We start from the raw sequence: 15,644 nt of genomic DNA, 5'->3' as shown, positions 1-15,644 counted from the left end.
CACTTAAACTTGTACTTGTCCTCAAGTAAATAGCAACTTAGGAATTAACCTTTTGCAAAAAACAATGAAAAATATCCATACTCAACTTCAAGATATTACTCAAAAAAATCTCACTAATGCAAAGATCATGTCAACCCAAGAATACTTGAATTAAAATAATTTTCTTTAAAAATATAAACTCAATCATTGTTAATTAAAAGACTCAAACATCCAATCATTTACACCTGTTTCACAACAAATAAGCTAATTTACCTTTAAAGGATACAACTATAATGCATAATCCAAATTATCATATAACCTTATTCAAAAAGGTAAAACCTCCATTCATAAACAAGAGATCAACATGCATTTATACATTTTTATATCACTTACTTTTCAAACTCTTATACTATTTTTCTTTTCTTTACATCATTTGGATTTTTACTTGATCCTTGGGGTTTTTCTTTCTTTCTTAAGATGTTATGTCTTTTTACGCAAATACAAATATGGGTGATGAATACGCCTGATTACTCAACAAAACATACATCAAGATACTTTGCATACTCATAATCTCAATTACCTTTTTACATAAAAATTGACATTGGTCATGAAGATCCCTGGTTACTAAGCAACTAAAAATTAGCAGAGTAGAATTATTAAACTTAGAGCTTTAAACTTACCCATATCATATCTCACAACCTTAGGCAAACTAATTTAATAACAAAGAAATCATAATCTAAATCATACACTTCTAATTATACCCAACTCAAATTTGCCAAACTATTCATCATTGTCCATATGCATAATAAGAAAAAGCTGAATAGAAAAATTTAAAGTTTTGCAAAAATTCAATAAATATGCTAATTCTCATGGCATGGCATGTAAAGTTTAATTGAAGAAATATTCTATTTCCCTTCCTTACACTTAAATTGAGGAAAATTTTGTGACCTCACGTCGTAAGTGCTGGTGCCGCTGCTGCGCACCTTACAGCCTTGTCCGCGCCTCGCGGGTGCTTCCACTACGTGTAGTCTGCGACCTGCGGCTAGCGACCTTGTGCGTGCTGCCATGACTATCTTCTTCATGGTTTCAGCCGCGCCTCGGGGTGGCCTGCGACCACGCGATGCTCACGCGTTACTGGTGCTGCAGCGGCTACCTCTCTTGCGGTGAGTCCCCTGACCCACGACTGGCTCTACTTTTACTTGACTACTTCGGGCCCGTGTCATGCCTCTGCTACAGGCCCTTGTGAAAATTCGTTGCCGCAACTTGGCTTGCTCAAAAATAAATTTTTCCTAAAGGGGATTTAATTGCTTTACATAGAGAAATATTTCCTTTTGGGAATAAAAAAAGGTAGGAATGCTTACTTTTCCTTCATAGGCCTACAAAGTAAATATAAAACACTAAAATTTAATATAAAAATAATAATTAAAATGCACAAAAATAAAAATACAATTACTAAGTTTATTGTCTATAGCTAGACATTCCCGATTATGCTCATGGTGGGCGTTCATCCACGCATTCCACCTCTTGATCGTAGTCGTTCCTTTCAAGTATGGCTTTATAATTTTAATGCAAATATCTAAAGTGTTACGAAAGCTCTTATCAATTAAGAATATAACATCATCATATAATTGTTCATAAATAAGAGAATTTAAATAATTATATGAACATTTATCAATAGTAGATTTAGAAGATAAAGTTAGAGAATCAAACACTTTAAAATCCATAGTGTCTCCTAAAACTGTCATGGTAAGTTTTCCATCATGCACATCAATCATAGTTCTAGTAGTTGTCGTGAAAGGTCTACCAAGAAGTATAGTTTGCTCTTTATCCTTTGTTGGTATATTTTCCATGTAAAGTACTACAAAGCCAACAAGAATTATTAACTTACCTTCTTGTACTAATAAGTCTTCCACTATATCTCTAGAATATTTTATCGATCTATCAGCAAATTGTAGAGATATAGCGGTAGGCTTCAACTCTCCAATGCCAAGTTGTTCATATATCGAATAAGGCATCGAGTTGATGCTTGCTCCCAAATCTAAAATAGCTTTCGTGTCCTTTTTGTCACCTATTGTAATATCAATGGTGAAGCTATCAGGATCCTTTATCTTAAAGGGCAACTAACATTGAAGCATTACACTTGCTACTTGTACTTTTTTATTGTTCGCATATCGCCTTTTGTTGGTGCTCAACTCTTAAAAAAATCTTGTATAAGCTGGCTTATTTCTAACAACATCTAACAAAAGTAAATTAGTATTAACTTTAAAGAGCATCTCAATATTTTTAAAAGATTGCTTATCATTTTTGCTCTCTTTAAGTTGGTTTAGAAAAGAAATAGGTGGTCTATAAGGTCGAGCTGCCTTATAGAATTCAGGTCCAGAAAATGCTTCATTTTCTTTCTTTTCAAGCCTAAGATTAGACTATACTTTTTCTTCATTTTGCATGCTCCCCTTATTGATTTGTATTAATTCATCATTTTTAGGTGTACCTACATAAGAAGAAGAATTTCTTTCAGTTTCCATAACAATATTATCGACAACCTCACCTTTTCTAATAGTAGTAATAAAATTGGCTTGTTCATGTTGACTTGATAGTTTCTCTTTCTTGAGCTCTTGAACAACTTTAACAATTTACCCCATTTAAGCTTTTAAATGTTTCATTAAAGCCTCAATTGAATCTGTCTTTTTCTCATTCCTCTCCATCCTACCATGAGAAGCCATCATAAATGATTGAAGTGTTTCTTCCAAACTTGGATTTCTTTGCTCATTAGATTGCAAAGTTTATTCTTAATCTTGAAAGAAAGGATAGGAGTCCCTTTGGAATTGAGAATATTGGTCTTGGTAATGAGGTTGATTTCGGTTTCTCAATAATTATGGTGGATTTTGGTCATTATATTTTTAAAAAGAATTTGGATAGTTTCTCCAACCTGGGTTATATGTTTTGGAATAAGGGTCATTCATAGGATGCATGGCTTGGTAAGAATCCATCAAATTTACTTGGTCGTACATATTTCCTCTATTATTATCAAAAGATGAACAAACATTAGTACCATAACCATAAATAATATATACTTCATTGTTTGGTAATTTTTTGTTGAAGCAAGCATCTTAACTTGCTTAGTCAATTCAGCTAATTGCATGATCATCTCATTACTAGTTATTACTTAATTTACTTCTACTCTTTTTATCTTCACACTCTTTTGTTGAGAATTGGCTCTTAACATCTCAAAGATGCCATAAACCTCATCAGTTGTCCTTTCTAAAATAGCACCCCCAGCTGCATTATTAACCATACATTGATATTGTTGTGTCAACCCATTATAAAATAATTAGTTGGTTATTGGAAGTGGGTATCCATGGTGTGGGCATTGCAATAAAAGTGATTTAAAGCAATCTCATGCTTCATGAAAAGATTCAGTATCCTTTTGATAAAAATTAGAAATTTTAACTCTTAATTGTTTGGTCTTTTGATGTGAGTAAAACCTACTCATAAACTTTTGATAAATTTCATCTCAAGTTCTCAAAGAATTAGGAGGCAAGGTTATTAACCAAGCCTTTGCTCTATCTTCAATGAATAAGGGAAACACCTTATTCTTAATTGATCCTCGTTAAGTCTAGATAATGTGAAAGTATGAACTATAGCATAAAACTCTCTAATGAATATTAATGCATTCTCACTAGATATACCGTAAAATAAAGGAAGCATGTTAAAATGAATATTTTTTAGTTCATAATTCCTAGATGCATCACCTAGAACTATGTATGAAGTAGTTTTACCAATTATAGATCGTGCATAATCTTTTGTAACCATTCGCCTTTCAGCTTCTATTTCTCTTGGTGGGTTTGCCATGATTTCAACTTCTTTTTTTGATTCCTCTTCAATCTTTTGAGTTGATAAATTACTTGATTTAGTTTTTCTTCTTCGCATACAAAATAAAAGAAAATCTCATATTTAAAAACTTAAAAATAAAATAAAAACACATAAATAAAATAAATCACAGAACACAAAAAAATAAGGAAACACAAAGACATTTTTGATAATCAATTAATATAAAAAATTTGGATACAGTTCCCCGGCAACGGTGCCAAAAACTTGATGTGTCTAAGTTAGTACTCGCAAGTGCGCGAAACGTTCCAATAGTAAGGGTAAGTTCACCACGAGGTCGATCTCTCAAGGAACTATAAGGCCACTTATTATAAAGACTAATTATGAACACAAAACAATAAAAATAAATCTAAAATATTCTAAATCAGTATTTTTGAGAGAATAATATTCATAAAGTAAAGTAACAAAACAATAAATAAATACGCAATGCAAATGCAAATGTTTATGATTTAAAACTATATGCTAAAGACAATATTTAGTCTAGCCATTTACTTAGAAATATTCTTGTTTTACTCTAAGTCTAGATCTAATGAATGAGATGGTGATGTGCCTTTTTCTTTAGTCACTCAAACTAATAATGTAACTAAACTTTCTTATACCTACATAGATTGAAGCAAAGTTGGAGTCTCTAATACATTCAACCTAAATATGTTCATAATAATTACCATTGCTAAATTAATATGATGGTTAACTAACAATAAAATTGGAACTAATAAAGATATAAAGGTAAAGAAATCATTCATTAAATAAATAAATAACAAGATTTATACAAAAGTAAAAAGGCTAAACTAAACACTTATGAAAACTAGCCTAACATATTTAACCCAATGATCATGATATTAAATAGAAATATATAAAACAATAAAGTAAAAGCTCTCTCTAGATCCAAAACTTTTTCAAGTAGGAAGAGGATTGGTCCTCACTTTCCATTTCTTGAAAAGCTCCTTAGATCTTAAAAAGAGTAATGAAAACTAAACTAAAGTGTTTATGGAAGAACTGTAGAGAAAATAATGGTGGATAGATGTAGAGAGCTCCTCTCCTCTCCTAAAACTAGGTTTGTAGAGATATATATTGAGAAGAGTCATCCTCTAAGTAAGTCTCCCTATAGATAAGTATATCAATGTTTTCCTCTCTTTGCGACTACTACTTGAAAATAGACAATTAAGCTTAAGTGAGGTAAAAATACATATTTTCACTATATTATATATAAAAATTATATTATTAAAGGTCTACAATACTCTAAATATCTATATATAATTTGGATATATCACTATATATAGTTTACAAGATAATGGTTAACTTTTTTTTAACTCAATGGAATTTGAATTGTGGCTTCTGATTTATATATTTTAGTAAAAATTTATATGTGATTTCTAAATATACATCTATTGTCAGATTAAATTTTTGAATGCTAATGAAAATACATATCTCTAATTTATCATTAGTAAGTACATATACTAAATATTATTCTAAAATTATTTTGAATTCATTATAAGACTACTCATATCCCACTCTCCACAGAGGAGTTATTAACTGGCACAGAATTAAAATTAGTTACTGCTGGCAGTAAAAATGCCGCCCACAACAATAAAAAAAGAAAATTTAAATATAAATGTTAAATTTTTCTCTAAAATGAATTCTAAAGTTCCTCAGACTTTGAACTTGGTCATATGCAAAAGGTTACCTATATTTATTTATATAATACAATATATGCCAATATTGGTTCCATACAACAATTGATAAGTTGTTAACATCAAAAATTCCTTACATTTGTCAAGCAATTCATTCTTGTCCGTATCTTAGTCGAAGGAACAACAAATTCTTCTGCCATACTGTTGATCGTCGAAATATCTTCACTTGTTTTGTTTTTGTTTGCTTTTTTTTATGGATTGGCTATAGTGAGAATATTGGTTTTGAGAAGGAATTCGGATCTGATTTTAATCATATAATTATTTTTTATAATCACTGCTGCTACTTACTATTACTATAGTTATTCTTTTTATTGGTAATATCATCCTTATTGATGTTGTCTTTATCATCATTATTCATTACTGTCCATTTATTATTACAATTTATCTACTAATTATTATTTTATTATATCTTACTAGTTAGGAAAGAAAATGAACCACATAATTTTGCATTCCCTGCCCTATTAGAATGAGTTTGAAGAGTATATTGTCGAATTTGGGCAGATTCTTAATTCTTGATAGCCGTGAAATTTTAGGGTAGGATTCGAATTTTACATTCTCACCGGCGGATACTTGTTTAATATTAATATTTTTAATTTATCTAATTGGTTTAAATTTTATGATAAAAAATTAGATTATTGTGTAGTTTTATCTATAAAATATATTTATAAATATGAAATATAATCGAAGTTGAGAATTTGGATAATATTTCTGGAGTATTAATTGAATTCAGGGCGGATTAAACAATCAAATTAAATTTTTAAATAAATTTAAGATAAATTTGTAAAGTTATTAATTTCGTTTCGTTCCATTCGAAATGGCCGAGATGTCTCATCTTATTGAGAAAAAAATGAAATAAAACATCTTTTGTTCCATATCGATTAAAATCTCGGTCATCTTGGATCAGAATGACCGAGATTAGACCGAATTTGCCATTCTGGCCAAGATTAACGAGATAGATCGAAATAAAGCAATTTTATAGAAAATAATATGTCATTAATTGAGTTAAGTAGTTCGGTAACACTTAACCCTAATATAATAAAATATATTTTTCTCTCTATCAATAAAAATGAATTGAAATCTAAAACTTTAAATAATCATCGCTTTATCTTTATCTATCACATCATCTTGCACTCTACAGTTTAACCATATTTTTTTATTAATTTATAATTTTTTATGATCTAATTTATATTATTTAATAATAACAACTTAAAACTTATGTAATTTGATTTTTATAATTTTGTTCCACAAGATAATATATTATAATTTATTCAGTTGTATTATAAAAAAAATATTTTATTATTATAATTCTATAATAATGAAAAATTGGATATATGTGTATTTGTTGTTTTTGAATATGCTATTTGATTAAATCATGGATAATAATTTTACAGTGTAGCTAACTTATACCTAGCTAACTTATTTCATTACAACCACTTTTTTATGTATCTCAAAATTAGTTCCCATTCATAAAATAATTTATCTTATCCTTGTAATTATACGATGTAAAATATTTAAAATTTATTAATTTATATATATTATTTTACAAATTTGGACAAAGATTTTAAGATATTTAAAATTATATTAATAAAATTTTAAGATATTAAAGAATTATATTAAAATTTTCATGAGCTTGTGTAGTACATAAATAAATTAGTAATTTTCGAAAATGCTATTTCAATATTAAATTAACTATGTGGTTACAGTCGTCACTTTGATAATTAATATATTAAATTATTAAATTTGTAATAATTAAAAATTTAAGATATTTATTTACCAATATACTGAAAGAAAAACATGATTCATATATTTAAAATTAATAAATCATTTTGCAGGAATAAATTTGTTTTTTATGTAAAAGTTTAAGTTTTAATTTAAAGAAGTGATTAAGAAAATAAATATATACTCAAACATAATTCTTTTAAATATTTATATACATCAATAATATTAGTTTTATTTGCTCTCTCCTCTACTAAATAATACAAAGGATTATTCTTAAGATTTATTACTTTTTAAATAATAAAGTCATCAATTATTCAATGTAAATTAAAGCTATTCTTTTAAAATTTATAAGTATAAAATAATTAATTTATCAAATGTTATATATTTCTTATTATTTATTTTGACAGTCTATTTTTACTTTATACATAAATCAAGAAAATTAATTAGAGTTTAATTTGTGATAATTTTTCTATTAATATTTTTAATGTAATTAGTAATTATCTCATTCTACTCTAATAAAATATATTATATTTCATTATTTATTAAATAATAAATACAAAAAGGAGTGAACTATTATGTACCATCAAGGTGGGACAGAGAGAGTATAAAAGGAAAGAGCATCAGAGAACCGCCCCTGGAACGCATTCTTCCCGATATATTATCTCTTCAAATCACAAAATATCTATACAAAATCGCAAAACATCTCTTTTTATTGATATGCCAAACAAATCAATCACTCACCTACTTCTGCTCATCGGTGCCTCTGATTGTTATCACATAACACGTGGCATTTAATCACTTCATTAAAAAAATGTGATATGTATCCTGAGCTCTGTTCACTTTCCCTCCCACGCTGGAACAAGAAAATGAGAAGAGAAAATAATTTTTTTTTTTATTTATTTGAACGGATTGAAATAAAATACATTCTTCATTTTCCATTTATTTGTTTTTACTTTCATTTTTATTTTTCTTTTTAAAATAGAGAGAAGATATAAATTGAAAAATAAGAGTTACTATTTCTCTTTCTTTTCTAAACATTAAAAAAAAAAAAAAACTATTTTCCTCCTTTTTCTCTTATTTTCTACCTTTGATATTTTCTCTCAATCCAAACAAAGAGTAAACCATTAGAATAAAGACACAAACCTAATCCATTATGAAAAACCATATTTCTAGAGAGAGAGAGAGAGAGTGAGAGAAAAAAAGAATCTGTAAATCAGACGAGGCTTACACACACCAAATACGTCTGAGAAATGAGGGAATATCATAAATACCAGTGCCAAGTGTTTGTCAACAAGAATATGATTGGGTAGATTCTAACACAACTGATGGAATGTTCATCTTCTCATCTTTGAACACCTGTAATTTGCTTGGAAAGATCTTTTTGGCTTTACATCGAATGATGAGGTTTTCCTTGTACTGAGGGACCAGTTTAAAGCACTAATGTCTGAACTCCGCTCTGAAAATTTTGAGCAGAAGATCATTTGAAAGTTTCTTTTCTTTTCTCGAAAGGAATTAGTAAATATAGATTTTCTATTCACAGAATCAAAAAAGAATGGATTTGACAGGGGTAACATCCATGGCTGACAATTTTGTTAAATCTAAATGGGGCAGCCTAAGATTATGATGCGCCTAACTTATTTAAATTAAAAAATTTATAATATATAATTATTATATTTCAATGCAGATGACTCTGCCCTGTCAGCAATAACTGATGGTGGCTATGCAGCTGAAAAAAGAAAACTGATAGAAAAAAATAGATGATTTTCTTTTATAAAGGGATAATTATAAATCCCTCCCTCAAGTTCGCCATAATCTATTCCGTTCTCCAATTATTAAAATTAGGTACTTATATTTTCTTTTTGTGCGTTGTTAATCATAATACTAATTTTATTAGTAGTTTATTAGTTTAATAAATTTTGAATTGATAAAAATACTGAAATATCATATTTTACTAATTTAGAAAGACATTTATATTCTTATGTAAGTCTATATTAAACTGAAATTCATTTTATAATGAAATGAATACATCTTTCACATAAATTAGGGCAAAAAATACAGAATTTTCTTTTTTCATTTTAAAAAATAAAATATCATATTAAAAAGTAATAAAAATACATAATACATCAAATGTATTACCTTTTTTAATAATTTCACACAATAATAACACCTAAATAGACAATAATACAACATAAGGGATGAAAGTGCACATCATTAAAAAATAAGAGATGTAAGTGCAGATTATGCAAACTTCAAGATGATATTAATAATTTTCCTTAAAAAAAAAGTGAATTTAAAGTTCTAACTATCAAAAAGTTATTAGTTCAATCATAAAACTTATCAATATTGACTTGTTAAACTACTAAATCATATTATTAAATCACGTCAAATTTAGTTGAAGTGGTAAAAATGTTTGTTCTTAAAAAATAGAGGTCTTAAATTCAAATTTTTATCTTTGCGTTAAATAAATTTTTATTTTTATAACAAGTGATAAATAAAAATTATTTACGTTCCATTAAATCTTTCATAATTTTTTTAAAATATTGTATTAAACCATTGGGCTGCCCTCCTACGTCCATAAATATACTTCTTTTCATTTTCATATATCAGAGCTATGTGGATATCACAAACACAATCCCATCAAACTCAAAGCATGCAAGATTGCCTGAAAATGGTAGAGATGAGGTCTAAAACAAGGTAGGGAACAGTATAAAGAAGTTCATATTTTTTGTAAGTTGTAAGAGATAAGAAGTAGAAACCAGAGAACGTGCATTGCTCCCATTGGATGTTCTTCGCATCTCCACATGTCCTCTGGTGATTGATTCAACAAATATTTACATGGCTGTCCCTTTCAATCCGCAATAGGTCAATTTAGCTACTAGACAGCCTTTGAAATTCGATGATAAACAATGTAAAAGCTTTCTTTGTTTTCTTATTTATTGTTAAATCTAATTCTTCCAAAGTTAATGATAAATAAAAAGACCCGTCAGAATTCAATTCACACCGCATTTTAGAAAGATATAAAATATATAAAAAATAGACATTATATTTTAAATACCATTTTATTTCAATTAAAAAAATAAATAATGCATTCGTCATGCATACTAGTCTTAATTTTCACTTTGTTTCTATCCAATATATAATACAAAATGCCATAAATGATCAAAATTAATGCATCATGGCATGGGCAAGGTACGTCTCGTCTAAAATATCCAATCCAATCACTTAAAAACAGGACTAATGTTTGAAGAAGAAATGAATTTTCTATCAGAAGAAGAAGCAAAAGAAAATTTCTAAAAGAAATAGAGTGTACAAAGAGAAAGAGATGTGACCAAGAAATTCTCCATTGCTAGAAGCATTGAAATTCTGGTTATTCCTAGGATTAGAACCATCAATCCCCATACTTGGATGAGGAGCTGAAGATGGGGATAACAATGGAGGTAACGCTATAGATGGTTCAATTGGATTGAACGACGGAGAAGCCAATGGTGAGATTGCATTATAACTATGGTTACCTGTAGAATTTGAAAGCATATATCAATACAATTATATAGAAGACAAATGCGCACACATATACATATACGTATACATACCTGGACATTGAACATTAGAGGATTTTAATAATCTGCAAATACCAAGAAAGAAAAGTGAAAAATAAAAAAACTACATAGTCACATACTCCTAACCAACAAAATCGATCAATTGTATAAATAATTATATGCACGTGAAAAATTAATTAAATATGAATTAATGAATTTCATTGATATTCTTATTTATGAAAATTTTAAAACGCTTCCAATTCAAGCTCGTCTATTATCATTCTGATCAAATAAATTTTATTATTTATGTCACAGCTCTGCTCTTCGCCTAATGAATCAAAAGAAAAAACAAAAGTGCCCTTACTTTCTCAGAATTTTGCGGCCAGAATAGCCACGATAAACACAAGCAGTGATGTTGCAGGCAGTTGCAGTGTGCTGCACGTATTGATCCCCTATGAAGAGATTAGAATCTTTGCATTGTAAATGAGAGCACGAGTCCCCAATTCCTGAAGGTAAACACTGCAGGCTGACGATGATGAAAGGAGTTACTATATGATTATAACAGTGCTGTTATAAATATATGCATAACTTAAAATTGAATTAAATTAATTAGTACCTGAGGTTGCGCGGCAAGCAAAGGCATTTTATGCAGTTGTTGGCCGTTAGAGCATAAGAGCCATTTGGAACCAGTAGACTCTGATTGTACCAATTCAGATTTGTAGAAGAACAAGCTGCACGTAAACAGTTAGCCTATGGAATAATTGGTTTATGTTCATACGATTCATAATTTAGAATTGGTTTTATAAAGTGAATTACTACTTATCTTTAATTTTCTGACCAATTCACTCAATACCTTGCTAAAAGTGACCAATCCACTCTAATTAAACAATTTAGTTTACTTCTTGCATTATGCTAAATATTAAACTCTATAGAAATATCTTTTAATTGAGTTAAAACGAAATTATTTAATTTTACATAGTCTGATCTTAATGTCTAATAAGAACTAATAATCAGCAATTATGATATTTAATAATTAAAACCATAGATTTTCATTGCTCATTATATTTTATAAAATTAATTATCATTATATAGATTATAAAAATAGTAAAATTGAAAAATTACAGTTCAAAATATTTTAAATAAGTTTTGGCGTATAAAATAAAAACATTAGCTGTATACACGATCAAATGGTTGAATAACTAACTCGCTGGTTGAACTTATAATCTGTTACCAAATTTGAATATGAGTTTAAAACTGAAACAACTATTAAGTTGTTTTTATTAAGAACTAAGATTAAATATTAATAAAATATGAATTTTTACTCTAACTTTGTAAATATATAATTTTATATAGTATTATTTAACTAAAAATTTTAATAAAAGTATTATTTAATTATTTTTATTCGATATTAGGATTAGATTACATTAAAATTAAGTCATTTTACTTTCAACTCGATATAAGGCTCATTATTATACACTTTAAAATTAGATGTGAAGTTTAAGGACCAAATTAAAAATTTTAATCGATCAAATACTTTGATAGGAGTGAATTGCCTACTGAAATCCTGATCTAATTGGCCATTCAGTCTAAATCTAGGGGGTAAGCTGGTACTTTAGCCATTTAAAGTCTCTTAACTTATCACGAGTGCAAATGGTATATATATTCTTCCATGTATTATATAAATTTCACGGACAAAAAAGGTTAGGTACAGTGTAATTTTCAATATTAATGGCATATACAGTGACAATTCATAATTTCAGAAAATGAAGAAAAAGAATTAGAAAACTATTATAAAATTTAAGTGTGTTTGCATATTTAACCCAATGGCTAATTTTAAACTAAGCCACTACATTTCGAATATTTTCTAGTTATACCCTTGAAATTCTTTCACATAGATTTAAAAATATTTAAATAAAACATAATGAATCTTGAACATATGTATAATATTCTATTTTAAGGCTTTTATCACATAATAGCTTATAAAAATATTCTTTCCATGAATATATTTTCAAAAGTATACTATATAAATTTCTTTTATTATATGAGAAAATACTTAAAATAGAATATTATAAATCATTGTAAAAAGAACGTTAAAAACCTAATTGAGAACTTACTAAAACTCTTATTTTATTTGTATATATTTATGTGTTTTATGAAGCAGCCATTGTTTATAATTTGATGTGGAGATATGCAAGAAAAAGAAAAAGGAAAGAGACCCCATCATATAATAAAATCAGAGTATGACTAGTTGGTGTAAGGATAAGAATTAATAAATAGACACACCAAATACATTCAATCTCAGTATCATAACTTTAAAATAAATATGAATAACATAACTTTTTTTATGAGGGATTTTTTACTTATACCGAAATATATACTGTAATTAATAAAAGAGTAAAATTTATAATGAATATTTTATATTTTGAAATTTAATATAAAAGTAATTGAATTCCTTCTGTTATTATATCAAAGTTAATTAATAAATATAAATTGTCACACTCAAATATATTTAATTTTATGAAAAAATATTACTGAAACGAATTCATCAAAATTTTTCATAAACTTTTATTCTATGAAAACATCAACGTAATATGGATGTTGATGGATGGTGAAAAAATTTTAAATTTTAAATTTGACAATTAAATAATTAATTGTCAAAAAATAATTATGAAATCAATATTGTCTTAGTATTATCAATTGGAGAGTATTTTTCTCAAAATTACAATCTACTATGATTATTAGAAATAATTTTTTTTACATGTAATTTTAATATTTGATAATTATTTTTATTTTTTATATTAATATGTACTTATAAGTTCTTATTAATGAAATTGTAATAGTTCTTCCCTAGAAAAATAATGACTTCAATCAAATATCAATTTAACAAATTTTTTCTTAATAAACTACTTATAAGTTCTAATTTTTTAAGGATTTATACAAAATAAAGTTAAAAGTAACAATTGAAAGAATAAATACGAATTCTCAAGTTTAAATAATAAATTTTATTCAAATAAATAATTTATGTTTTAAAGTAATATAAAAAAAATAGATAGTTAAAAGTCAAATTAAGCTAAAATATTTAGGAAATAAAAGAATTATAAACAAGGAATCTTAGAAAATAAAAAAAATACCATATATTATATCTTTTTATATATGAAATAAACACATGAGTTTATTAACATAAATCTTGTCTCAGTGTTAAAGTCTATCCATTACCAGCAAAGGTTCTGAATTCGATTAACCCCCCTAAATGAAAACATAAAATGAAGAACTGGATGAGAGAAGAAAGATGAAATGAAGAAAGAAGTAGATCACATCTTCCACAAGTTGAATTGCATAATGAGAGACTAACCTGAAATTGGAACTGCCAAAATGTCACCAGGATCAACCTGAGGTTGGCCAAATCCATTGACATTCTCCAAGTCCATAACCGTAGTATCAAACTCCATAGCAATCTTCTCCAAACTCTCTCCATTCTGCACCACATACGACATATAAACAGCAGCAACACCATTGTCATTATTATCAAAGCAAGAACAAGGCAATGGGATCACTAGTTTCTGTCCAATCATTAATGGGTTGTTGGCATTGATACCATTAGTACTTGTAATTTGCTCACCGCTAACTAATCCACCAAAACCAAGTGATATAGAATCGACTGTGTCAGCTGGCTTGACAGTATAAGAGGTTGACATCAACCGTCTGATGCCTTCTACACATGGGCATGAAATGGGTATCTTGACAAGAGAATTGGCATGCAGAATTTGGTTATTTATGGATGGTAATGCTTCTGGGTCAATAGAATTTGTAGCTAAGATATCAGAAATATTGACTCCGAACCGGTAGGCTATTGCAGGAAGCTGTGAATCAAATGGGAGAAGGTAAGAGAGAAGAGAAGGACAAGAATCTGAAGAGATGCATGGTTCTATTATGGATTTTGCATGAATAGTGCAAGGGAAAATTGGTACAAGTACAGAAATGAGTAGTAAAGAATGCAGTATTGGGCAATTCATGTTTCTTTATTTCCCTCTTAACTGTTGAACAAAATCAGAAGGAGCCCGTGAGATTGAAATACCAAAGCTTATCATTTGTGCAATTCACCTATTAGGTGAGAGTGTCATTTAATGTCAGTGCTATGATTCAGAGATAAAATTGGACCAGCATCGACGTCTGAAACTTTGAACGGATGGTTTGGCGGTATGGTGGCTATCTAACTTATTGCTTGAGTTTGGGCTTTACCTTGTAATCGTTGCGTCCATTTCATATGGCAGGCCCGGCCTATTACATTTGTAAGTCTTTAAGTGAAAAAGAGGAAAATATCAAAAATACCCATAATTTGTTTTTTTTTTTTTTATCAAATCTATATATTTTTTTTCATTTTTATTGTGCTAAAATATTAAAAATTACAGTTTTCTAATTTTTTTTTTTAAATTATGATTGAGTTATTTTTTTTTAGGTAAAACAACTGGACAATCATAAAACAACAAAAAAAAAGGACTTTATAACCTAGTCTGTAGTAAAACCCATGGTATTCAATGCTTTTGATTCAATTTTTCCGACAAAGAGTGCAACCTGAGTTGCTATTTGCTTCAATAACGAATTATTTTGATTTAACTAAGTAACTAAATAAAATAGATGGATCTCTCTTCATTTAAGGTTGATGGATCTTCTCGATTAAAGGATCCCTTATATAGATAATACATGTTCTAGTTAAGTGTGTTTATTAATTTTAAAATATTTTAAAAATATTCTAAAAAAAATAAAAAAAAAGTAGTAAAATGAATAATTTAGTATGTTGACAATTCAATTGCTTAAGTCATCTAGTACGTTGATA

At 27.9% G+C, this 15,644-nt stretch overlaps 1 protein-coding gene, 1 long non-coding RNA gene and 1 other non-coding gene across 6 annotated transcripts; 1 reads left to right on the top strand and 2 right to left on the bottom strand.

Annotated features, from left to right (window-relative positions):
- The first annotated feature begins 3,329 nt into the window (after nt 1–3,329).
- On the top strand, nt 3,330–3,436 carry LOC112536910. The gene has a single exon (XR_003080824.2). It is a non-coding gene; the product is annotated as a small nucleolar RNA R71 (small nucleolar RNA).
- A 4,351-nt stretch (nt 3,437–7,787) lies between these two features.
- LOC125370902 lies at nt 7,788–9,131 on the bottom strand. Its single transcript, XR_007217092.1, has 2 exons — nt 8,546–9,131; nt 7,788–8,127 (listed from the first exon to the last, which is right to left on the bottom strand). It is a non-coding gene; the product is annotated as an uncharacterized LOC125370902 (long non-coding RNA).
- Nucleotides 9,132–10,317: 1,186 nt separating this feature from the next.
- Nucleotides 10,318–15,447, bottom strand: LOC8280382 (lysM domain-containing GPI-anchored protein 1). 4 transcript variants are annotated; one of them, XM_048370690.1, is made up of 7 exons: nt 14,430–14,571; nt 14,163–14,286; nt 14,027–14,056; nt 11,427–11,541; nt 11,175–11,336; nt 10,865–10,896; nt 10,318–10,786 (listed from the first exon to the last, which is right to left on the bottom strand). In XM_048370690.1, exons 2-7 carry the CDS (start codon nt 14,257–14,259, stop codon nt 10,539–10,541), a joined length of 684 nt encoding a protein of 227 aa, XP_048226647.1. In that variant the 5' UTR covers nt 14,260–14,286; nt 14,430–14,571; the 3' UTR covers nt 10,318–10,538. The 4 variants fall into 4 exon arrangements, with proteins under 4 accessions (XP_048226647.1, XP_048226644.1, XP_048226637.1 ...); XM_048370687.1 differs by having other exon boundaries at nt 14,406–14,547; XM_048370680.1 differs by having other exon boundaries at nt 14,163–15,447.
- Nucleotides 15,448–15,644: the final 197 nt, after the last annotated feature.

This window comes from Ricinus communis, chromosome 1 (genome assembly GCF_019578655.1).
Source record: "Ricinus communis isolate WT05 ecotype wild-type chromosome 1, ASM1957865v1, whole genome shotgun sequence".
Taxonomy (NCBI): domain Eukaryota; kingdom Viridiplantae; phylum Streptophyta; class Magnoliopsida; order Malpighiales; family Euphorbiaceae; genus Ricinus; species Ricinus communis.
Note: the sequence above shows the minus strand (reverse complement) of the source record. Positions and strands in the feature narration are given on the sequence as shown.